Genomic DNA, 26,694 nt, shown 5'->3' on the forward strand with positions numbered 1-26,694 from the left:
CATTCTCATAGCAGTTTTAATATCTTACCAAATTCTGATTTATTGTTGCTGCTATATAGTCTGCTATTAGCCTGTTTTTTCTTTGTAAATAATCCATCTTTCCTTTTCTGATGGCTTTAAAAATCTTCTCTTAATCTATTGTGTCCTGTATGTCCAAGCCCACAAATCTAGGTATGGATATATTTTTATTTTGACTATGATTTAAACTTCTAGAATATAGATTTATGTATTTAACCAACTCTGAAAAATTCTCTACTACTATATTTTCATTTATTGTTCTCTTTCTCATTTTCTCTAGAGCTTTCTTCAGGAACTCATATTAGAGGTAGGTTGGACCTTCTCATTCAATCTTCCGTGAACCTTAACTCCCTTGTATTTTTAAATCCAGGTGAACTCCTCAGTTCTATGTCCATATTACTAATTTCCTCTTTACAAAGAAAAAAGAATCTGTGTCAACTGCTGTTAAAGATCTCCTATGAGGTTATAAATTTAGGATCTATTTATTTAATTTCTAGATGTTTTATTTAACTTTTTTTCATCCTACTTGTGTTAATTTGCTAAGGCTACCATCACAAATATCAGAGCCTGAGTAACTTCAATTAATGAATTTTCTCACAATTCTGGAGTCTAGAAATCTAAGAGCATGGTGCCAATAGGGCTGGTTTCTGGTTAAGGCCTCTATCTTTGGCTTGTTAGTGGCCATCTTCTCCTTGTGTCCTCACATAGTCTTTGCCCTGTGTGTGTATGTCCTAATTTCTTCTTCTTATAAAGGCGTCAGTCATATTGGAGTAGAGACCATTCAAATAACCTCATTTTAACTTAATTAACCTTTTTAAAGACCCACCTCCATATACAATCATACTGTGAGGTATTGGGGGATAGGACTTCAATATATGACTCTTGAGAAAACAAAATACAGCCTGTAGCACTACCTATTTTTAAAGTTTTCAGTGTCTTGAACTTTGTTTTTCCCCTCATATCTTTAATCATTTTAATATATTAAACTTAATATACCAATTTATATATACATATTAGATGATTCTATTCTTAGAATTAGAGGATATTAATTTTTTTTTTAACGTTTATTTATTTTTGAGACAGAGAGACAGAGCATGAACAGGGGAGGGGCAGAGAGAGAGAGGGAGACACAGAATCTGAAACAGGCTCCAGGCTCTGAGCTATCAGCACAGAGCCCGACGCAAGGCTCGAACTCACGGACCATGAGATCATGACCTGAGCCGAAGTCGGACGCTTAACCGACCAAGCCACCCAGGCGCCCCGATGATATTAATTTTTTAAAGTGGGGAATCTACTTCTGCTGTTTGATCAATGAAGAGAAAAATAAACCAAGGCAGTCAGAGTCAGCATTCGACTGGAAAAGATTTTTTATTTTTTTTTAATTAACTTTTTTTTTTTTTTGAGAGAGAGAGAGGCGAGCAGGGGGGAGGGGCAGAAACAGAGAGAGAGAGAGAGAGAGAGAGAGAGAGAGAGAGAGAGAGAAAGAGAAAATCTTAAGCAGGCTCCATGCTTAGCAAGGAGCCCAACGTGGGACTTGATCTCATGACTGTGAAATCATGACCTGAGCAGAAATCAAGAGTTAGCTACTTAACTGACTGAGCCACCCAGGTGCCCCAGAAAAGATTTTCTTTTAAAAACAAAGAGTTTCTGGGGCGCCTGGGTGGCGCAGTCGGTTAAGCGTCCGACTTCAGCCAGGTCACTATCTCGCGGTCCGTGAGTTCGAGCCCCGCGTCAGGCTCTGGGCTGATGGCTCAGAGCCTGGAGCCTGTTTCCGATTCTGTGTCTCCCTCTCTCTTTGCCCCTCCCCCGTTCATGCTCTGTCTCTCTCTGTCCCCAAAATAAATAAATGTTGAAAAAAAAAATTTTTAAAACACAGATTTTCAAATGAATAAGAAAAAAAAGGTAAGTTCTAAATTTAAAAATAATGGTTACAGAATGTTTGATATATTTTTAAAGTAGCTTTATTAAGCATAATTGACACACAATAACTGCATATACTGAAAGAGTACACTTTGATGTTCTGATACGAATATATCTGTGAAACTATTATCACAATCAAGATAATAAACTTATCTATCACCCCTGAAAAATTTCCTCACAAACTTTGTAATTCCTGCATCCTATCCCTTCTTGTACCTCTCATCCCCAAGTAACTACTTATCTCCTTTATCATTATAGTTTTCATATTTTAGAATTTTAGATTAGCACCATACAGTAGTTTTCTATGGTCTGACTTCCTTCACTCAGCATAATTATTTTGAAATTAATCCACATGGCTGCATGTATCAATAGTTTACCCCCTTTCCTTGCTGTATAGTGTTTATTACATGGACATACCACAGTTTGTTTATCCATTCACCTGTTGATAGAATTTGGTTTGTTTCCAGATTTTGCCTACTGCAAATAAAGCTAAGGTGAACATACACATGCAAGTCTTTCGATGGAGGTAGGTTTTAATTTTGGGGGGGGGGGGTAAGTGCTTAGAAATATACATTGTAAGTATATATTTAACTTTTAAAGAAATTGTTAAGAGCATCCAAAATGTGAAATTATATCCTTTTATATCTCCACTAATGGTAAATGAAAGCTCCAGTTCCCCCAACTCCTTGCCAATTCCTGGTATGGTCAACCTTTTAATTTTAAGCACTCCAATAGATGTATAGTAATATCTCTTTGTGGCTTTAATCTTATTACTTTTCTGATGACTAATGATACTGAGATTTGTGTATTTCCCTGGAGACTAATAAATTTCAAATTATTTGAAATCTGAAATCTGTATATCTTCTTTGGCGAACTATTCAAATCTTTTGACCCATTTTGGGGGGGTCATGTTCTTCTTACTACTGAGTTTTAAAATTCTTTATATATTCTGGATACAAACCTTTTATCACTTATATCATTTACAAACATATTCTCCCAGCCTGTGACTTCTGTTATTTTCTTAATAATGTGTTAAGAGTAGATGTTTTAATTCGGGACTGCATTTTATCTATTTTCTCTTATGAATCATGCATTTGGTATCATGTCTAAGAAGTCTTTGTGACCCAGGGTCACAGTTATGGTCTCCTATGCTTTTTCCCCAAACTTCTGTAATTTTAAGTTTTATAATTAGATCTATGATCCATGTTTAAATTAATTTTGTCTGTAGCATGAGGTAAGAATAAAATTTAATGGATATCCAGTGGTTATAGCACCATTCATGAATCATACTTTGTATCTTTGTCCCAAAACAAGCATATGAATATGGGTCTCTTCATAGACTCTATAATATCCCATTGATTGCTGTAATTTATAAGTCTTAAAATCAGGTAATGTGAGTTTCCAAAATGTTCTTTTTTTAATGTTGTTTTGGCCATTCTAAGTCCATTAAATTTCTATATGGATTTAGAATCAACTCACCAATCTTGACAAAAAATGCTCGCTGGAACTCAACTGAATCTATAGACTTGACAATTCAAAGAATTTTGACAATATTGAGTTTTTAAATCTATGAACACAGCATAGCTCTCCATTTACTTAAATATTCCCTAATTTCTCTCAACATCGTTTTTGTTTTCATTATACAGGTCTTCACATCTTTTATCAGATTTATTCCTAATGGTTTCATATTTTTTTACTTCACAACTTATACTTTACATTTTTTTTCCCAATTATCTGTTTTTATTTTAATTCCAGTTAGTTAACATACAGTGTTCTACTAGTGTCTGGTGTACAACATAGTGATTCAACAATTCCACATATCACCCTGTGCTCATCACACCAAGTGTACCCCTTAAATTTCATCACCTATTTAACTTATTTTCCCACCCTCCTCCTGTCTGGTAGCTATCAGTTTTTTCTCCCTAATCAAGAGTTTGTTACTTGATTTGTCTCTCTTTTTTTCTTCCCTTAGCACATTTGTTTTGTTTCTTAAATTCCACATATGAGTAAAATGGTATGGCATTTGTCTTTCTTTGATTTATTTTGCTTAGCATTATACTCTCTAGCTCCATCCATGTTGTTGCAAATGTCAAATTTTCATTCTTTTTATTGCTTAATAACATCCCATTGCTATATACACCACTTGTTCTTTATCCATTCATCAATCGATGGACACTTGGGCTACTTCCATATCTTGGCTATTATAAATAATGTTGCTATAAACATAAGGGTGCATGTATTCCCTCTGAATTTACCGTTTTTGTATTCTTTGGGTAAATACACAATAGTTCAATTGCTGGATCATAGGCTACTTCTATCTCCAACTTATTGAAGAACCTGTATACTGTTTTCCACAGTGGCTGCACCAGTTTGCATTCCCACCAACAGTGCACGGGTGTTCCTTTTTTCTCCACACCCTCACCAACAACTGTGTTTCTTGGGTTGTTGATTTTAGTAATTCTAACAGGTGTGAAGTGATACCTCATTGTAGTTTTGATTTGCATTTCCCTGATGGTAAGTGATGATGAACATATTTTCATGTGTCTGTTAGTCATCTGTAGGTCTTCCCTGAAGAAATATCTACTCATGTCTTCTGCCCATTTTTTAATTGAGTTATTTGTTTTTTGGGTGTGAGGTGTATAAGTTCTTTATATATTTTGGATACTAACACTTTATCATATATGTCATTTGCAAAAAATTCTCCCATTCCATAGGATGCCATTTAGTATTACTGATGGCTTCCTTTGCTGTGCAGACGCTTTTTATTTTGATGTAGTACCAATGGTTTATTTTTGCTTTTGTTCCCTTTGCCTTAGTAGACATATCCAGAAAAATGTTGCTACGACTGATGTCAAAAAGGTTACTGCCTGCACTCTCCTCTAGAATTTTAATGGTTTCCTGTCTCACATTTAGGTCTTTAATCCATTTTGACCTTACTTTTGTGTATGGTGTAAGAAAATGGACTAGTTTCTTGCTTTTGCATTTGCTGCCCCGTTTTCCCAACATCATTTTTTAAACAGGGTCTTTTTCCTGTTAGGTATTATTTCTTGCTTTGTTGAAGATTAATGAACCATATAGTTGTGGGTTTATTCCTAGGTTTCTACTCTGTTCCATTGATCTATGTGTCTACTTTGGTGTCAGTGCCATACTGACTTTTTTTTACTACAACTTTATAATATAACTTGAAGTCTGGGATTGTCATGCCTCAGCTTTGTTTTTCTTTTTTAAGATTGCTTTCATTATTCAGGGGTCTTCCATGGTTCCACACAAGTTGTTCCAGTTCTGTAAAAAACACTGCTGGAACTTTGACAGGAATTCCATTAAGTGTGTGGACTGCTTTGGGTATTGTAGACATTTTAACAATATTCTTCCAATCTATGAACATGGAATGTCTTTCCATTTCCTTGTGTCATTTCATTGTGTCATTTCCTTGTGTTTCTTTCATCAGTATTTAATAGTTTTCAGAGTACAGGTCTTTTACCTCTTTGGTTAGGTACATTCCTAGGTATCTTATTATTTTTTATGCAATTGTAAATGGCATTGCTTTCTTAATTTCTCTTTCTGCTGCTTTATTATTGGTGTATAGAAATGTGAGAGATTTCTGTACATTGCTTTTGTTTCCTTCAACTTTGTTGAATTCATTTATCAGATCAAGCAGTTTTTTTGGTGGAGTCTTTCAGATTTTCTATATATAGTATCATGTCATCTACAAATAGTGAAAAAGCTTCTTCCTTACCCATTTGGATTCCTTTTCTTTTTGTTGTCTCATTGCTGTGGCGAGGACTTCCAGGAATGCTGAATAAAAATGGTGAGCATAAACATCCTTGTCTTGTTCCTGACCTTAGCGGAAAAGCTTTCAGTTTTTCCCCATTAAGGATGATGTTAGCTGTGGGTTTTTCATATTTGGTCTTTATTATGTGGAGGTATAGGTCCTTCTAAACCTAATTTGCTGAGTTATCATGAATGGATATTATACTTTATCAAATGCTTTTTCTACATCTACTGAAATGATCATGTCTCTTGTCCTTTTTCTTATTGATGTGATGTATCACACTGATTGATTTGTGAATATTGAACCACCCTTGCATCCCAGGAATAAATCCCACATGATTGTGGTTAATGATTTTTTAAAATCTATTGTTGGATTTGGCTTGCTAGTATTTTACTGAAGATTTTTGCATCTCTGTTCATCAGAGTATTGGCTTGTAGTCCTCTTCCTCCACCCGCCTCTGCCCCATGGTGTCTTTATCTGGTTTTGGTATCAGGGTATTGCTGGCCTTATAGAATAATTTGGAAGTTTTCCTTACCCTTCTATTTTTGGAATAGTTTGAAAATAGATATGAACTCTTCTGTAAATATTTGGTAGAATTCACCTGAGATGCAGTTTGGTTCCGGACTTTTGTTTGGGAGTTTTTGATTATTTCTTTCCTTCCACTGGTTTTAGTCCCCCAGCCCCCTGCTGGCACCTTTAGGTGCAAGGTTGTTATTTGAGATTTTTCTTGCTTCTTGAGGTAGACCTGTATTGCTATAAACTTCCCTCTTAGAACTGCTTTTGCTGCATCCCACAGGTGTTGGACCATTGTGTTTTCATTTTCATTTGTTACCATGTGCTTTTTTAAATTTCTTCTTTTAATTCCTAGTTCACTCATTCATTGTTGAGTAGCATGTTATTTAACCTCCATGTATTTGTGAGCTTCACATATTTTTCTTGTGGTTGACTTCTAGTTTTATAGCATTGTGGTCATAAAATATGCATGGCATGATTTCTATCTTGAATTTGTTGAGGCTGGCTTTGTGGGCTAATACATGATCTATCCTGGAGACTGTTCCATATGCACATGAAAAGAACATTGTATTCTGCTTTTTTTTAGGATGAAATGTTCTGAATATATCTGTTAAACCGATCTGATCCAGTGTGTCATGCAAAGCCATTGTTTCCTTCTTGATGTTCTGTTTAGATGGTCTGTCCACTGATTTAAGTAGGGTGTTAAAGTCACCTACTATTATTGTATTATTATCAGTTCCTTTATGTTTGTTATTAACTGTTCCATGTATTTGTGTGCTCCTATACTGGATTAATATTTACAATTATGATATCTTTTTGTTGGATTGTCCCCTTTATTATTATACATAGTGTCCTTCTTTGCCTCTTGTTATAGTCTTTGTTTTAAAGTATATTTTGTCCAATATATGTATTAGTACTCCAGCCTTATTTTGACATCCATGTGCATGATAGGTATTTCTTCATCCCCTCATTTCAATCTGCCGCTGTATTTATGTCTAAAATGAGTCTCTTATAGGCAGCATACAGATGGGTCTTGTTTTTTTTTTAATCCATTCTGTCACTCTATGTCTTTTGATTGTAACATTTACTCTGGCTACATTCAACGTAATTATTGATAGATATGTATTTAATGCCATCTTATTACTTGTTTGCGATTGTTTCCAAAGATTTTCTCTGATCCTTTATTGTCTTTCTCTCATGTTTAGTAGATTTTCTTTAGTGATATATTTGAATTTCTTTCTCTTTATTCTTTGCAGATTAGGGAGTTTTGATATATGGTTACCATTAGGTTTGTATATAACCTCTTTTGCACACAGCAGTCTATATTAAGTTGATGGTTGTTTAAGTTGCAATCCATTCCTTACTCCTCTCCTTCCAACATTTTTAGGTATATGTTCTTATATTTTACATCCTTTTATTTTGTGAGTTTCTTGACTGATTTTTCACAGAAATATTCATTTTTACTGCTTTTATGTTTCACACCTTATCCTGTCACTTCTGGTCTCTTGATTTAGAGTCCCCTTTACTACTTCTTCCAGGGCTGGCTTAGTGGTCATGAACTCCTTTAGTTTCTGTTTGTCTAGGAAACTCTGTAGCTCTACTTCTATTCCGAATGATAATCATATTGGATAGAGTATTCTTGGCTGCAGAGTTTTACTATTAAGCACTTTAATTTTGTTTTAAATATTTATTTATTTTTGAGACAGAGACAGAGCATGAATGGGGGAGGGTCAGAGAGAGAGGGAGACCCAGAATCCAAAGCAGACTCCAGGCTCTGAGCTGTCAGCACAGAGCCCAACACAGGGCTCAAACTCACAAACCGTGAGATCATGACCTGAACCGAAGTCAGAGGCTCAACCGACTGAGCCACCCAGAACTTTAAATATATTATGCAACTCCCTTCTGGTTCATAAAGTTTCTGCTGAAAAATCTCCTGCTGGCCTTCTGGGGTTTCCCTTTTAAGTTACTGTTTTCTTTTGTCTTGCTGCTTTTAGAATTTTTTATTACCATACTTTGACAATTTAATTACAATATGTCTTGGTGTGGGCCTGCTTTTGTTGATTTTGATGGGAATTCTCTGTGTCTTCTGGATCTGAACATCTGCTTCCTTCCCCAGATTAAAGAAGTTACAGCTATTATTTCTTCAAATAAATTTTCTGCCCTATTTTCTGTCTTTTCTTCTTCTGGGACTCCTATAATAAGAATGGGTATTACAGTTGATGGAATCACTGGGTTCCTTAAGTCTATTCTTGTTTTGTATAATTCTTTTTCCTCTCTTTTGTTCAATTCCATTACTTTCCATCTCCATCCAGACTCTCTTCTAGGTCTCTAATTCATTCCTCTACTCTTCCAGCCTGCTGTTCATTCCATCAAGCATGTTTCTCATCTCATTTATTGAGCCCTTTATCTATACTGTTATTCCTTATCTCTGTGTCAAGAAAGAGTGTCTTCCACTCTTTTCTCAATTCCAGTGAGTATCCTTATGATCCATTATTTTAAATTCTCTATCATGCATGTTGCTTTCATGTTTTGCTTAGGTCTCTGGTCATTGCCTTGTCCTGTTCTTTAATTTGGGATATATTTTCTGTCTTCTCATTTTGTGTAAGTCTGTGCCTGTTTCTCTATGTTAGGAAAAGTCAGGTATGTCTCCTGTTCTTGAGGATAATGGCCTTATAAAGAAGAGGTCCTGGAGTGCCCTGCCATGTAATGTCTCATGTTTCCCAAGGCCTGGCTCTTCTGGGAATATTTCCAATGTAGGCAGCATGTACTCTCATGTTTTGCCCTGGACAATTTGTCCTTCAGGCCAGTTGTCTGCAGAGGCTTTCTTTGAATGCTGTGGGCATGTTTGGTCTCTGGTCTGAATGTGGTACATTGTAACCAGATGTGCTCTTGTCTGTTTGTGAAATAAAACCTGTTGCCACCATGGCAGGAACTGAGGCTCTGCAAAACTCTCGTGTGGGGAAATGTGGTATTGGCTGGGGTTTGGGCCAGTGTTCTGGGAGAACGGGCCCACTGTGCTGGGACTAAGGCCAACGTGACTGGGAGCAGTGGTTCCACCAGAGCATAGGGTGGGGGTTGGCTCGGTGTGAACAAGTTAGATAGTGAATGTAGGCCCTGAGTTCTTCCTGCAGCTGGCCTTGTGCTTATGCCTAGTGCCAGGGGCACAAAATGGTGCCAGTCAGTTCCTTTTTTCTCAGAAGGGTCTCTCCCTAAATGCAGTCTCTCTGGGACACACTCCAAAATGAGTAAATAACCTCCCCAATGTGTGCCTCAGGTGCTCTTCAGATCATTGTTTTCCATGCTATATATTTGTAGGCTGTTTGCCTACCTTCTCTCCAAGAGCAGCCCCAATATTGCTCAAGCTCTCTCAGAGCCAAGCCAGTGACGTTTAAAAGTCCAGGCTTGGGGCGCCTGGGTAGCGCAGTCGGTTAAGCCTCTTGACTTCAGCCAGGTCACGATCTCGCGGTCTGTGAGTTTGAGCCCCACGTCGGGCTCTGGGCTGATGGCTCAGAGCCTGGAGCCTGTTTCCGATTCTGTGTCTCCCTCTCTCTCTGCCCCTCCCCCGTTCATGCTCTGTCTCTCTCTGTCCCAAAAATAAATAAACGTTGAAAAAAAAAATTAAAAAAAAAAAAATAAAAGTCCAGGCTTTATACCCCACTGGTTGCAAGAACTCATGAAATTCAGGCTCTTTCCCTTTCCAAGCCAATTGCTATGAGGATTTGTTTTCCCTGTGTGCTCCCCTCTGTGCTGGACTGTTTCTCACTCTTCTCTGCAACTATGGCTCCCTCCCCAGTGCAGCAGCCAATCTGTCTCCCAAGTAATGTCTCCACACTTCCTACTTTCTTTGATGTGGCTTTTTCTCTACCTTTAGTTGTGGAGTTTGTTCTGCCAGTCTTCAGGGCAATTTCTGGGATATTTAGGATGATTTGATAGTTATCTAGTTGTATCCATGAGATGAGGTGAGCCTACAGTCCTCCTATTCTGCCCACCATCTTCTAATCTCCTTTTATCAATTTAATATGTTTTTTAAAAACTTAAATTTCTGATTGTTCATTGCTACTATGTAAAGATACAATTCATTTTTGTATATTAATCTTGTGTCCTGTAACTTACTAAAGTCACTTATTAGTTCTAATGCATTTCTTTTTTGGTAGATCTATCAGATTTTCTATGTAGATAACCATGTTGTTTTCAAATAAATATAGTTTTACCTCTTTCTAATCCAGATACCTTCCATTTCTTTTCTTGCTTTATTGCATTGGTTAGAACATTGAGCACAATGTTCAGTATAAGTAATGATAGCAGACACCCTTGACTTATTCATAATCTCGGGGGGGGGGGAATTCATTGTTTCACCATTAAGTATGCTGTTAGTGATAGGTTTTTTGTAGATTCCCTTATCAAGTTGAAGTAGTTCTTTTCTATTTCCAGTTGGCAGAGAGGTTTTTTTTTGTTTTGTTTTGTTTTTTGTTTTTTTAAATCAGGAATGGATGTTAGATTTTATTAAAATTTTTCCTGCATCTACTGAGATGAATATGTGGTTTTGCTTCTATAGTTTATAAATATGGTGAATTACACTGATTGATTTGTGAATGGTTAGCCAGTCTTGTATTTTTGGGATCTACTTGGTCATGATATATTAACATTTTTATATATTATTGGACTCAATTTGTTAAAATTTTGTTAAAAAGTTTTGCTTCTACATTCATGAGATATATTAGTCTACAGTTTTATTTCCTCTAATGGCTTTATCTGATTCTGATATTAATGTTGACCTCACAGAATTAGTTGGAAAGTATTTGATCTTCTTCAATTTTCTTCAAGTGTTTGATATAAAATTATTATTATTTCTTTTATAACTTCTTAGAATTCTCTAGTGGAGCAATGTGGACCTGGGGTTTTCTTTGTGGAACATTTAAAAATATACATCCATTCATCTTCATAGATATAGGGCAATCCAGGTTATCTACTTTTCTTGAATGGGCTTTGGTAGTTTTTGTCTTTTAAGGTGTCCATTTTGTTTTTTAAAAATTTTTTTTTTTTCAACGTTAATTTATTTTTGGGACAGAGAGAGACAGTGCATGAACGGGGGAGGGGCAGAGAGAGAGGGAGACACAGAATCGGAAACAGGCTCCAGGCTCTGAGCCATCAGGCCAGAGCCTGACGCGGGGCTCGAACTCCCGGACCGCGAGATCGTGACCTGGCTGAAGTCGGATGCTTAACCAACTGCGCCACCCAGGCGCCCCTTGTTTTTTAAATTAAATACAGAAAATATATTTTATTCATCTCTGTCTCTCCAATACCAAACACAATAGTTTGATGAGTGAATTTTGTTAAATGAAAGTATGGAAAAATTGACTTCTATGCTCAAAAGTAATCTTCGTAAAAATTCATCTGTGTTGATTTTTGTGAGTACACAAAGGCCATCCTCATTATAAACAATTCAATACAAAAAAATTTAATTAGGAAGTAAAAATCCAAAGTTTCCCAATTTTTTGTTTTTCAATGTCTAAAGGTAATATATATTTAGAAGAACTTTTTTTACTTTAAAAAACAGGATCACATTATGGAGCCAAGTTTTGAACCTGTTCCCTTCTTCCCCTTTAAACATATATCTAGCTCTCATTTAGTACACATCCAGATTCTCTCTCTTTCTTAAAGGATACATAGTAATCTCTCATTTGGCAGTACCATAATATAATCATACTCCTACTGATGGACATTTAGATTATTTTTAATTTTGTGACATAACATACAGTGATATAATGATATCTTTGCATTTTGTATTCTTGTGTGAGTATTTTAAAGTTAATGTTGTATGAAAGCAATATGTATGCACAAATTAATAAATCAAATATCTTTAGAAGACTGATTAGTAGTCATTTGCTTCATTTTCATTGCCCTTCCTATACCCTCCAAAGAATTGTTAAACCTCTCTGAAAATGATTAATAGTTCTTTTTCCCTGAAAGACATCTTAATGGAGGCTTCTTTTCTCCTGCTGTTTAAATTAGACATGTTCTAGGATTTTTGAACAGCTATCAGCCCAGGATTTACCTTCACTTCTCGGCTGTGCATATATCATGCACCTTCAACCCAGGGTCTTCCATTTTTGTTTATTTGTTTGTTCCTTTGTTTTGTAATAGCTTCTTTAAAAAATGGTGTATAGAAGGTACATTTTTTGAGACACTGTATGTTTGCAAATGTCTTTATTTGATACTTACATTTGATTGATGATTTGGCTTGGAAAGAATGCTTCCTCAGTAATTTGAAGACATCACTCCATTGTGATATGGCATTCAATGTTGCTATGGATCTATCCAATACCATTGTGATTTTTTTCTTTTCAAATTGTTATTTAATTTCTAGTTAGTTAGCATACAGTGCATTATTGGTTTGAGTAATCACTTACACACAACACCCAGTGCTCATTAAAAGTACCCTCCTTAATACCCACTACCCATCCAGCCCTTCTCCCACTCATCTCCCTCCATCAAGCCTCAGTTTGTTCTCCAACATAACTGTCTCTTATGGTTTGTTTCCCTCTCTCTTTTTTCCTCCCTTCCCATATGTTCTTCTGTTTTGTTTCTTAAATTCCACCCATTAATGAAATCATTGGTGTTTGTCTTTCTCTGACTTATTTACCTCAGTGTAATACACACCAGCTCCATCCACTTCTTACAAATGGCTAGATTTCATTCTTTCTGATGACTGAGTAATATTTCATTGTACATATATACATCTTCTTTATCTATAAGGTGTGCATTTCAATTCCAGCACTGAATTTCAATTTCCATTTCAATTTTTTCAATACCTTTGGTCATAACTTTCCCTTATTATTCTTTTAAAATGTGTAGAATCTGAAGTGATGCCACTTTTGTCATCTAATATTATTTCTCTAAACATCCTGTTGATATGCTCATAGGAAAGTTATCAATTTTAAAACTTTACTGTCATGTATACATGAATTAATTTTATGGCTTTAAATAGGTACTGCTCACAATGACTTATTTTAAAATAGTTATTTCTGCTCTGCCAATATTCTTACAAGTCATTTAAACTGGGCCTTATTTCATTATCTCTAAAAATGATTAGGTGAAATGGGTTAAGATCTTTCCAGCTCAAAGAGTTTGATTCCATAAATTAAAAAACATATGTATGTGTGGTTCTAAGTTTATATGTTTCTGGTATGTTATTTTTCATTTTTAGTAGCAAGAAAATTTCCCTGAAAGTATTTATTCATGAAAGCAATTCCACAGAACAACAAAAAATAACAAACCTAATATTTCATTTAATTTTGATAATAAAATAATAGGCAATTCTTTCATAAGACTTTTTTAAAAAGGTATTCCAAAACCCTAATTTTTAAACACTTTTCAATAAGAACAGAGAAGTTTATTTGATATTTGTCCCAGATATCTGTTGTAATGTATTTTCACTCATGCATATAACAAGCAAGTGTTTACATGAAATAGAGCCAAAGGAGTCTATATGCCCTGCTCTCTGCAACCTTATTCAGATTTGTTTCCCAAAAAGAATATGAAATATAACATAGTCTTCTTAATTTTCTAAGGATACTTGCTGGTAACTCTTTGAATGTTTTTATTTAGACAGTGAATGTTTGTTTTTTAGCACTTTATCAAAATGCTTTATTTTATTATCTTTGTAACTAATTTACTAATTTCACTAATTATTACTTAATAAATAGGGAACCAGAAATGACTACATATAAAGGGATTTATATCTTTGATTCATAAAGGAAGATTGTCTCTTTTCCTCTGATTAGTCATGAAGCAGCAACTTTAGCAACAACCAATCATCCACCCTAATACTTTGAAATCCCTTAGATTCAAAACACCTGGTTTCTTCAAAGAGCAACAGTTCCATAACTAAGAATAAAAAATCACAGTCTTGGGGAACTAATAAAATTGTAAACTAAATTTTCCAAGGCAGCAATAATTTCAGTTCTAAAGATTATCTAGAATGCACATGAGAATGGAATTGTTTTTTCATTATCTAGGACCACTGAGTCTTGCATGAGTTCATCCATGATGTAAAAGCTAAAATCTTAAATGTGTATCTATTTTCTGGCATTAGCTATGCCTCCCAATCAATTTATAAAGTGGACTGAGAAGCACACAAGTAGAAAGTCATAGTATGGAAGGACCCTTAATGAAATTCTTCCAGAACTTTCATTTCACTGGCCACATTTAATTTCCTAATTAAAAAATAGCAAAAAAAGTATAAAATCTAGCTGTCTACTATTTATAAGTGATACCTAAATTGCAATACAGACAGTCTGAAAATAAAGAAGGAAAAAAGATATACTAGGTAAATGGTGAGGAAAAGGAAGATGTAGCAATATTAAGAGCAGACCAGATAGAATTTCAGTCAATAAGTAGTAAAAAGGGGAAAAAAAGCCTTATTTTATATTGATAAAATATTCAGTCCATTTAAATTAGTCATTAGCCATTATATGTACCATACAAAATAACATGAAAACACATGTTGGCAGTAGTAAGAAGATAGGCATAGACATTACTATAATGGGAGATTTTAACTATCTCTATGAATTTGACAGATTAAGTATAAAAAGTAATTATGGGAGGGGCGCCTGGGTAGCTCAGTCGGTTAAGTGTTCGACTTCGGCTCAGGTCTCATGGTTTGTGGGTTCAAGCCCCATGTTGGGCTCTGTGCTGACAGCTCGGAGCCTGGAGCCTGCTTCAGATTCTGTGTGTCTGTGTGTCTCTCTCTCTCTCCCCATCCCCTGCTCATGCTCTGTCTCTCTGTCTCTCAAAAATAAATAAATGTAAAAAAAAAAATTTTTTTTAAGTAATTATGGGAGCGCCTGGGTGTCTGAGTCAGTTAAGTGGCCGACTCTAGACTTTGGCTCAGGTCATGATCTCACGGTTTGTGAGTCTGAGCCCTGTGTCAGGCTCTGCGCTGACAGCATGGAGTCTGCTTAAGATTCTGTCTCCTTCTCTCTCTGCCCCTCCCGGGCTTGCGTGGGCGCACACTCTGTCTCTCTCAAAATAAATAAAAATAAACTCAAACAGAAAAAAGTTAACTATGGTTACAGAAAAAATTTAAAAGCATGAATATTAACCAACTTAATTTGTATCCTAGAAATAGAAAATATATATTCTTTTCAAATTCCCACAGAATATTTTTACAAAATAGACCATATGCAAGGCCACAAAAAAAAATCTCAAAAAATTTTAAGAAATAGTCAACATAGATTGCACACTTTAATAATAAAGTTTTACATTTTTCCTTCTCTGAAGAGAAACTCATTTACATATGGTGTCTTTCAATAAGGTCATGCTTAGATATCATTATTCTTGAATAACAGCCACAAACATTTTGTTTTAAAAAAGTCTAAAAGACTTAAATTGCTAAGAGGCTCAAAAAGATAAAGAAACAACATTTTCTTGATTTGTGTTCAATAATCCCCCAGCAGAAATGTTTATTTCCAGCCTTGTATTCATAAGAATGCAAACTTGCACTTACATACTGAAAATGACATAGGAGCAATATACAAGTTCAAGAAGAAAAAATGCCAAAAGAGCCAAAACTAAGGTTTACGTAATAGACACAGAAAGATAAAACCGAGAAAATACATTTTAGAAAAACAAACTTCTTAAAGACCATTGTATTTTACTTGCTTCCACCCTCCACCATTCTTAGTTTTATATTCATAAGGGTGTCTAATAGAAAACCAAGACCAACACCATTCATTCACAAAATAAGCAAACTAATAATTATTTTATTTCAATTTGTTTTAACAGGTGATGAACTTGTGCCAAAAAGACATTGTGCTATCAAAACGAGGAATGAAAAACTACAGAGATTTCAGACAAACTAAATCATAAATTTCTAAGCATAAATTTCTAAGCATAATTTCTAAGCATAATCATAAACTAAGCATAAATTTCCTCCAAATAAGTACAAATTTCCCAGTTGGCAAATATAATAGTTGGCAATTCCCAGACTGCCAAAGAAGCCAAATGCAATTTCTATTACTGATGTTACCCTGTGAATTGAACTGAAGGCCCTATGGTAACCAGCCCCCACTGAACAGTGTTTAAAATATAACTGCCTCACAATTAATTTTATAACACATCCAGTAAGTCTCTTCTCTGTAATGTGCCAATATGTTATGCAATAATTGTATCTTAATTACAAGTACTTTATATTCAGATATTAAAACCTTTATTAACATTTCAAAATTTGAAAGAAGAAAACTCCTTAAGCATTCACAGTGTGGAAGATGCTTTATATTGCATGAATCATGGACAGGGCAGTGATCCTGCCATTACTATAATAAAAAAAGGTATTATCTCTCCTTCTTTTGAACATCTGTAGTGCTTATCATCCCAATCACTCGTTTGGCACTTGAAGTAGTAAACTCTTCACATGCATCTGTCTGATCTGAATGAATCCTTAAGGGCAATAGTCTCATCCTCTGTTTATTGGGATCTTCCACGCAAGTAAGAGGATCTACCTCACAAGCAAGAACTGTTTCTTAAATATTAAATTGACTTTTGTTAATTAACTAAGGAATGTCACCAACATACCCTTCCTTCAACAGCATCTATGGAGCATGGTTACCGCTCTATATTCCAGAGTGTCTATACTTCCAAATTTTCCCCAAAATTAAAATGAAGGAAACAAAACAACAAAGTCTACCTAACATAGCTAGATTTTAGGTAAGTGGCATTAGAGAAAATGAATAAATTTTCTTTAGATTAATCCTAATTCTAATCAAAGATCTTCACACATCTAGGTTCTAGCAGAATTAGGTGGGCCGTAACACTATTTTAAATCCCTGTCCCAGGGTTAGAAAATAATAGCAACAATAACAAAGCTTTACCATCTGTCCCCAAAATTCTTCCTTTCTTCTCTAGACCTTCCTACACTCAATCAGCGGTTACCCCTACACCTTCCAAAAGGTTCCCATGGCTCATGTCTTTAGCAATTCCACTGTATAATGACTCAAATTTTAACACACGTTTTAGAATATCCTTAAGGACTTGTTAAACACAAATTGCTGGGCTCTACCCCTAGAGTTTCTTATTCAGTAGGTCTAGTGTGGGTCTGCATTATTTGCATTTCTAACCAGCTTCAGGTGATGCCGATGCTCCTTAACCAGAGACCATACTTTGAGAACTACTATACACTCAAATCTGCCCCCATTTCTCTAATGTTTACTGTGCCTGATTATATCATGCAAATCAATTTTAAAGTTTAATTCTTCTTTTAGATGAAGCTTGGTATCTTTACTATTCTAAATAGGAGTTGGCCATGTGGAGTGAATGGATGGCAAACACCATTTTCAAAGTCTTCACGTGGAGATTTTCAGTATAGTATTAAATGTGTTTGGACAAAGAGTGACTCCCTAACTTTTCTAGCTCCAAAATGCTACACAGTCATTTGGACCAGGTGACTGTCTCTACAGGGAAGCAACAAACTAGTTAGTTATTCGGTCCACATTAACCCAATTTACAGTTACAGGGATGCACATATTATCCCCTTTGCCAGGAACCTTTCCCCCTCCTTCTCATATGGTTAACTTGTTTTCTTTCAGATCTTAGCTCAGAGATGACTTATTCAGGGAACCTTCCTTTTCTTCCCCATGACCAGGTCAAACCTATTATGGGTTTTCATAGAGTCACTGAATCCCCTCCTTTGTAGCCGTTGTCATGGTTCCATTTTTCACGTTTATATAAGTATTTTACTACTAGTTATTTTCTACACTGGATTACAAGCTCCAGACAGGGAATGTTTTTGGTTTTGATCACCATTATATTTTCAGCACCTAGCACAGTATCAGGGACATAGAAGATGTTCTCAGATATTGAAGCTCAGATATCTGAGCTTTTTTTAGCCCAAAGAAAGATAAGGGGAAGTATTCCTTCTATACTTTGCCCTTTTCAGCTACCTGATTAAAAAAAAAAAAAAACAAACAGAAAAACAAACAAACAAAAACCCCAGAAAAACAAAAAAAACCTTACCTTTTCTGAATAATTCTTGGAGACTTTCAGCACTTTGATTTAATACAGCCCATATTTCTTCCTCCTGCAGAGGTCCACCCCGAACCTCCAGGGCCTCAGCTAGTGACACGTGCATATTACCTAAGAAACAAAGGAAACAGAAGGGGTACATATCATCAACTTGCACTGCATTTATAGTGGTGAAAGTTCTACATCAGTGATGAGAGACTGAGGTTCCTATCTACCTAATTTCTCAATATGGCCTTTAATCTAAACATAAGCCTACAGCTTAAACTCATGGAGGATAAAAGAATTGCTTAAACTCATGGAGGATAAAAGAATTAGAGGGAAAAAAATCTCAAAATAACTACTTGCCCTAGCCCAACAGGATCAGCTTCAGAGCCTGAACTGGAAAATAGGTGGTGACTATTTCATGGCAGAAGAGAGAGACTTGAAGGTACCAGGAGGCACCAAAGTGTGGATGATTAAATCAGAGCAGAACTGAAGGCCTTTCAGATTATACTTCCAGGCTTCATCCTATCCATCCCAGGTTGAAAAGAGTAGAGAAGAGCTCCTACAGCCATGGTGCATGAAGCTGAAATAAGATGGAACACATTTCTTCTACTCACTAATTGATTTCTACATCTTCAATATATACAGTATAACTATAAAATTTTTCACTGATGGACTTAACTACTTCCAGACCCAACTTTGCTGCCAACTTACCATTTGCGCCGGAAAGACCATTTCACCTCTAACCTCAGTTTTCTATCCGTGACATGGGAGTAATAATAATAGTAACAACATTGCCATTTTGGGGTGGCTATGGCAGGGAAAAGGGTTATTCCTGTAAACATGCTTTGTAATCTAACTCTGTAGAGGCTGAATTAATAAAAAATCAGGAGGTTGACTCTGTGGTGACATTTTTGTAGGGACAATCTTTTTCAATGGCATTAAATTAAGTGGGTGATAATATTAATAAATTTTAAGGTTTTCTACGGTGTTCAATAATTCTATTTTCGTTATGAAGGCAGAGGGTGGGGGGAGTCGATATCATCTATATAAAGTGTCCTACATTGACATTCCTTGAAAAGAAAATTATTCCTTACAATGATCACTAAGATTTCTATCCAAACTAACCAATTTGAGCATAATGTGTATCTACTGGTAGGTAGAAGCAGATGGGTTTAGCAAAGAAGCTAGAGGGAGTGAAAAATGTTAAATGCTAATTTTCTGTAATTATAACCATTAAATTTTAAAATTAACCAACAAAAAACAGCTGTTTTAGAGAAAAGTTGATTTTGTTTACTCAACTAACAAGAATAGCTAATATTTTCTTTTAAATTACATTTATGATACTTTAACCCAGACTGAAAAAAAAGCAACTCCAGCTACAAATGAGGTCAGCCTTGTCCTGTTACTTTTCTTTTCAAATATTTACTATAGCATTTTATGCTTAGAGTCTACCTTGAGGGGTGTGTACTTAAGTGCAACAATGTAGTAGTTAAAAGGGAAGACAGAAGATTGTTTAGAAAAAGCCAAAGTCATTTTTATTTAGCTTGTATAGAAGTGATTATTTATTCAAACACCTCTTCCCCCAAAAAAACTCTCAATTTCATATTCACTTTATTAAATGGCAGCATATTTATTTTTTAAAAAATAATGAGCTTCATTCCTTTCTAAGAGATAAGAGTTATTATCTTCTACGTAAAATACTGTATCGAATTGGAAGTTTCAACAGATGCGTCAAGATACTATTAGGAATCAGATACCCAACAGGATTTGTGAGTAAGTCTACCCTGCAGCAAATTTCCAAAGTAATATGTCTGAGAACTGGTTAGATAGCTCTAAAGCCTACACATAAGGTATAAAGAGTACAGAGAACATTACATATGAGGAATTTCTTTGAAGATAGTTGTACTGATTTTCATGTCTCCCTCAAAGTAGAAGGGATGCAGGAAGGTGCCTTTGTTTAACATCTAGCCAGCAAAAGAGGCCTCAATGGAAGCCCCAGGAGCGCTTCCCCGGTGTTAGGGAGTTCACCAAAAGGAGGACACCATAGACTGGTGCCTGATACTTCAGGAATCTAAACAGCTTGGAGCTAACAAAATTCTACCCAGATGAAAATGTTATGAAATTTAGGTTGTGGCAATGGTTGCACAATTCTGTACCTATACTAAAAACTTTTTAAATTTTAAAAGGGTAAATTTTATGGTATGTCAATTATATCTCAGTAAAGCTGTCTAAAAAAAGTAATCCTACTTAGGGTACCTCCTGTGGTTCCCAGAGTACCATCAGGAGGGGAAAGGTGGGAGAGGGGTAGGAGGGATGAACAGGAAGGATGAGGGGGTAGGAAGACAGGAGAAGGAGAAGGAAGCAGAAGAAGAATTAGGTACTGGCTAGTAGAAGGGATCATATTTTGAAGTGTCACAGAAAGTACAGCTCCAGTGAAGGTCTCTGAAGAACACACTAAAGTACATATAAGAGAAACAGCCTTAAGCACATATCAAGTTCAAAATGAGTTACAAGTCAGGCAAAAAAAATTATTTGCCTCTCTATCTTTCTTCCTTCCCCCAGTTCAAATCCTAATTGGGTCAGATAAAGCAACTTGCAAGTGGGTGAGGAGATAAGTAACAAAAGGAGAAGCTAAGCACATTGCCTCCCGCCTATAGCTAATCGTAGCTATGGGAAGGAATAGCTTTGAATGAAGACTCAAGTATTGATTAATATACTGACTAGGTATTTTTAATGATGGAATTGACCTTGTATTTTCAACTTGAGTGACTGTAGTTCTTAAGTGACTGTAAGGAGAGAATTATGGACTTGAATTTCTACATAGAGGCAAGAGAAGAACTTCCCTCATGAAAGGAAGGAAGGAAGGAAGGAGACAAAATAAGTTGCTTATGATTACACCTTATGCATTCCATTGTAAAGCAAATGATCTGTATCATATACAAAGTTCTAAAACTTAAGATACAGGTTTATACTTAGTTTTAAAGAAATTTGTTTTTAAAACATAATTATTTTCTTCAATAATGGCCAAACTATGGAGAGAGCCCTAAAGTCCATTGACTAATGAAATGAAAAAGAAGATGTGGTGTTTATATATATATATATAATATGGAATAGTACTCAGCCATCAAAAAGAATGAAATCTTGCCATTTGCAATGATGTGGATGGAGCTAGTATGTATTAGGCTAAGCAAAATAAGTCAATCAGAGAAAGACAAATACCATATAATTTCACTCATATGTGGAACTTAAGAAACAAAACAAATGAACATATGGGAAAGGCGGGGCTAGAAGAGAGAGAAACAAACCACAAGAGACTCTTAATGATAGAGAACAAACTACAGGTTGATGGAGGAAGGTGGTGGGAGATGGGCTAGATGGGTGATGGGCACTAAGGAAGGCATATGCTGTGATGAGCACTGGGTATTGTATGTAAGTGATGAATCACTGAATTCTACTCCTGGAACCAATATTGTACTGTATGTTAACTAACTAGAATTTAAATTTAAAAAAAAGAAAGAAAATCACCATAATAAATATATAATTACTTCCTATAAGAAAATGAAAAAGTAAAAGTAACTTCTGAACACAACAGAATTTTTCAGTGCTTGATTTGTGTTATAAAGATTACTGATTATACTTCTGTTGTTTAACTCAATCAGGCTGAATTATATATTAGTCTCCTGTTAATTTTTATTAGAAAGTATTTGTCTATTCAGTGAAGTAGGATCTCTATGCATCTCTAGCTGGAACTCGTTAGAACTTCAAAACATAGAAGGAACACTATTTTTGAAAGCAATATTATATAGCTAACAAAATAGATTTGATATTTTTAATTTACAGCTTGCTAGAAAAAAAGCTTAAGACTTTTTAAAACTGCCTTGCCCCTCAAATCATCCAATCTCAAAACTTAATGTATTGCTAAAACAGCTTTCTAAAAATCAAACAACACTATAATTTAAAATTATCTACCATCACTGTTTGACAATTGCCATCATTATCCTTATCAGTTTTCTCTATTTTTATTCACCTTTACTATGGCTTTCCATATCACTATTTCTGAAAGAAGACAAGGGAGGGGAACCTGGGTGGCTCAGTCGGTTAAGTAACTGACTTCTGCTCAGGTCATGATCTCACAGTTTGCAGGTTTGAGCCCCGTATCAGGCTCTGTGCTGATAGCTTGGAGCCTGGAGCCTGCTTCGGATTCTGTGTCTCCCTCTCTTTCTGCCTCTCCCCCACTTGTGCTCTGTCTCTGTCTCTCTCTCAAAAATAAAATAAAAAATGTAAAAAAAATTTTTGAAAGAAAACAAGGGAATGAAAGAAATGCAGAAGTAGAAGAAGAATGCAAATAAAAAATAAATAAAAAGTGGAAAAGTGGAGGAAAAAAAGCTTGAAGTCAACCAATAGATGACGGAAACAATTTGTCATGAAAATTCTTAAAAGTGTATTAACTTCAGTTGTTTCCTTTAGACACAGTACTAGACAACTTGGGGTATAGATGTATGACTGGCATTATTTTACCATCAAAGAGGTTCTGTTTTACAATTAACATAACTGTATTATTTACTTGTTTCCTTGAATGTGGTAGGCTACATGATAATGAAGGTTAAGGGAAGATTTTCAAATAAGAAAAATTAATTTTATTACATAACCAGAATCTTTGTGTTTTTGGTTAACACAAATATTAGGTCATGACCTTAAAACTGTGCCCAGTCAGAAAAGCCACAGAAGGATTCTAACAGATGTCATTTTAATCCTGAGGGATTTGTGGCACTCAAAAATAGGAAGCATAGAAAAGTGTTTCCAAAAAGATTGAAATAGTAAACAGATTAACTGAATCCAGTCAAGTCATGTAACAATCCGTCTGGGGTTAGACTAATGAATTAGGTTTGTTTAAATTGATTCTAAGGAAATAGGGCTACAAGATTACCCTATTTTAAGAACAAAACAACTATAAAATAGAGCTCTGTGTGTGCCACTACAGAGCTCTTTGTGTGGGCAAAGATCTACTCACCATCCTAGCTAAGGACTTCGTTGGCCTTTAAGACACAATAATGAGAGGCACCTGTGTGGCTTAGTCAGTTAAGCATCTAACTCTTGTTTTTGGCTCAGGTCATGATCTCACAGTTCATGGGATCGAGCCCTGTGACAAGCTCTGTGCTGACAGTGCAGAGCCTGCTTGGGATTCTCTCTGTCTCTCCCTCTCTCTGCCCTTCCCCTGCTCACTCAAGCTCTCCCTCAAAATAAATACATAAACATAAAGAAAGGAAAAGAAAAGAAAAAAAAGAAAAGAAAAGAAAAGAAATCATAATGAGTTGAGAAGGCAACCTCCAAAATTATAAGTATCTTTTGATCCAAAAGATTCACAATGAAGTTTATAAAAAGTTTAAGAGATGCAAGCCCATATAATGGTATTTTTTTTAAATTAAAGAATCTGTACATATTTGGTATTTTAGGTGTTTCTAATATTTAGGAGAAATAGTTCAGTTAGAATAATAGATCTGGTCTTTGATATCAATTTAAATAATGTAATTGAGAAAATGAGTTCAGACTTGTATTTTAAAATGTATCAAATACCACTGGAACATATAAAAGAAATTAATCTTAGCATACTTGTAAGTTTTCATTCATCAGATTTATTTAAATAATCAGGAAGATGATTTTTTTGTCAGACAACTGAAATACTTAAAATTTTTTATTTAATATTTATTTAATATTTAAAAATATGAACGAAGCTTAAAATTTTTAAAAAAGTTTAATTAACAAAGTTTTAAAATTATATACCCAATTAAATAACTCCTTGAAAGTGACTTAAATTTTTCTACAATAAAGTAATTAAATTGACCTTAGAAGCTTAAGAACTAGGTTTTAGAATTTTTAATTTAATAAAAATTTAAAAATAATTTTAATAATCTTTTTTGCATACAATAATACCCCAGAGGCCATTTTTTCAAAGTTAGGAAAAAAAATCAATTAACTCAGAAAATCATCCTGGGTTACATAAAGTTTTCTTAAATACAATATCAAATGTTTGATCCTTAGAAGAAAAAAAATGATAAATTAGAATCTATCAAAATTGAAACCTCTGCTTCTTGAAAAGAACAGCTAAAAGAATGGGGGAAAAAAGTCACAAATTAAAGGGAAATATTTGCAGATCACATAGCTGATAAAAGATTTTTATTCAGAATATATAAAGCATTGTCAAAAGTCAATAATGGGAAACAATCCCACTTAAAAAAAATAGGCAAGATATCTGAATACACACTTTGTCAAAGAAAATATCCGGATGGCAAATAAGCATATGAAAAGATACTCAACATCATTAGTCATTAGGAAAATGAAAATTAGAACAATGAGACATTGTTACATAGTTAACAGAATGGCTAAAATGAAAAAGACTGTCCATACTAAGTATTGACAAAGATGACAAGGAACTAGAACAATGGCTAGTGAGAACGTAAAATGGTACCCTTTGGAAAAATATTTGGTGAAAGTTTCTTAAAAAATTAAATTTAAGTCAACCATATGGTCTAGTCATTCCACTCCAAGGTATTTACCCAATAGAAATTAAACCACATATGTATATGAAGTCTTATGTGCAAATCTTCATTGCAGCTTTATTTGTAAAAGCCAAAACCTGGAAACAAGCAAATGTCTATCAACAAGTAAATGGATAAACAAATTTAGTGTATTTCCACAATGGATTATTAATCAGCAATAAAGAGGAATGCACACAACATGAATCTCGAAATAATCATGTTGCACAAAGGAAGCTAGACAAAAAAAGTATATAATTTATGATTACACATGTAAAAAATTATAGAAAATGCAAACTAATTTATAGTTAGAGAAAATAGTTCAGTTGCCTGAGGATGGCATTGCTCTTTGGAGAAGCATGTGGTAGTGATTATTAAGGGACATGAGAAAATGTCTGGAGATGATGGATATGTTCATTACCTTTACTGTGATGATGAGTTTTACAGATGCATCTGTATTTCATAACTTACCAAATTGTGTCCTTTATATGTATAGTTTTTTATACATATGTCAATTATGCCTCAACAATGCTGTTTACAAGAGAAAAAACAAACTAAACGTGACAAAAGTGAGACAGCACTGCCTTTCTTTGTCCCATGAAGCTGTCTGAATGTTTTTTTATTGTCAGAAAAAAACAAGCCCCAACTTCAGGTAACACATGCTTTGATAAAACAAAAAACAAAAGAGATGTGTTTTCTAAAAGGAAACTTCTCCTATTTAAAAAGAAAAAAAAAGCTGTAAGGCTAACAAAACCAAATTCTATGGCTAAAGTCTAAGATCTTCCCTCCTCAAACAGCCAAAGCGTATCTAAGATGCCACTTAGATGTTATTGAAATTAGAATTTGTGAACTGATAACACAATTGTTTTAAAAATCCATTGCTCAAGATAGCAATCCGTTGTTTATCTCTTAACTTCTAATTTCCTAAGCATTTAAATCCAAAATGATAATTACAATAGTTAGAGGACATGTTAAATCATGTGAAAGTATTTATCTATTAATCTAGAATGGTCAACACCAAGACCAATATATACGAAGTGGAAACAATAAAAGCACTATTATAACTCTAGAAGACTAAAAGCTAATTAAAAAAATACATTCCTATTTCTTTCTATTAGGGTGTAGGTATAGATAGATCAGGTAGTAGAGAAAAAGCATTATTGCCTAATATAGTTAGGAAAGACTGAGGAAGAATTGGGATTTTAAGGAGAAAAAGATAAAACTCAGTGAAATTTTAATTGGATGTTGCCTCAGGATAGAAAAGAACATGTGTCTAAACATTTTTATTGAAGTTGGAGTAGTGCTTAATATTTGTCAACTTTTCCATTACATTTTTCCAGTGAGAGAAGAGAAACTAAAACAAACACAAGTCTAAATTGCCTTTCTGGGCCTCTGGTTCATGTCAACCACTTATCTAAATAGAAATCATATATGCCTGTTCCCTGCTTTCAGAGGACAGCTTCAAAAAAACAAGAAGAAAAACTGTGGAATTCTTCACTCTCTATATGTCATTTAAACTTAGGAGAGAAGTAAAATGGAAGGAAAAATCCCTAATTTCAACGTTACATTTCCTGTCACCAACTGAGAGTTACCAACAGAAAGTAATGTAGTGGTAGCATTTCAGTTTTGAGCAGTGCCTTTCTATATCACCCCTCCTCCCCACCTACTGACTCTTGATAAGATCATTGCTTTAGAGTATTTGCTAGTCTTCTTCAAGAAATGTCAACTTAAAGCGTATCAGAGTGGTCAGTCATTAAAGGAAACCAGTATGTATGAAGCATAACAGACCAAGAAAAAAAAAAATATTTGTCCTTTATATTGTAATAAACAAATTACTTTGGTAGGCAGAACTTTGAGATTGCCCTCAATATTCCTTTCATGTTATGACTGCCTATGTAGGGGACACACAGCAAAGACCAAAGGGTGGCCTCT

General features: G+C 34.8%; 1 protein-coding gene across 13 annotated transcripts in view; it reads right to left on the reverse strand.

Moving 5' to 3' along the window:
• PTPN13 (protein tyrosine phosphatase non-receptor type 13) overlaps positions 1 to 26,694 on the reverse strand; it is a 227,929-nt gene that overhangs the window by 153,774 nt on the left and 47,461 nt on the right. For all 13 annotated transcript variants that reach the window (XM_043572251.1, XM_043572248.1, XM_043572246.1 and 10 more), the window contains exon 2: positions 18,236 to 18,355. In XM_043572251.1, coding sequence (XP_043428186.1) covers positions 18,236 to 18,350 — 115 coding nt within the window. In that variant the 5' untranslated portion in view covers positions 18,351 to 18,355. The remainder of the gene's footprint in view (positions 1 to 18,235; positions 18,356 to 26,694) is intronic.

The sequence above is a fragment of the Prionailurus bengalensis genome, chromosome B1, assembly GCF_016509475.1.
Source record: "Prionailurus bengalensis isolate Pbe53 chromosome B1, Fcat_Pben_1.1_paternal_pri, whole genome shotgun sequence".
NCBI lineage: Eukaryota > Metazoa > Chordata > Mammalia > Carnivora > Felidae > Prionailurus > Prionailurus bengalensis.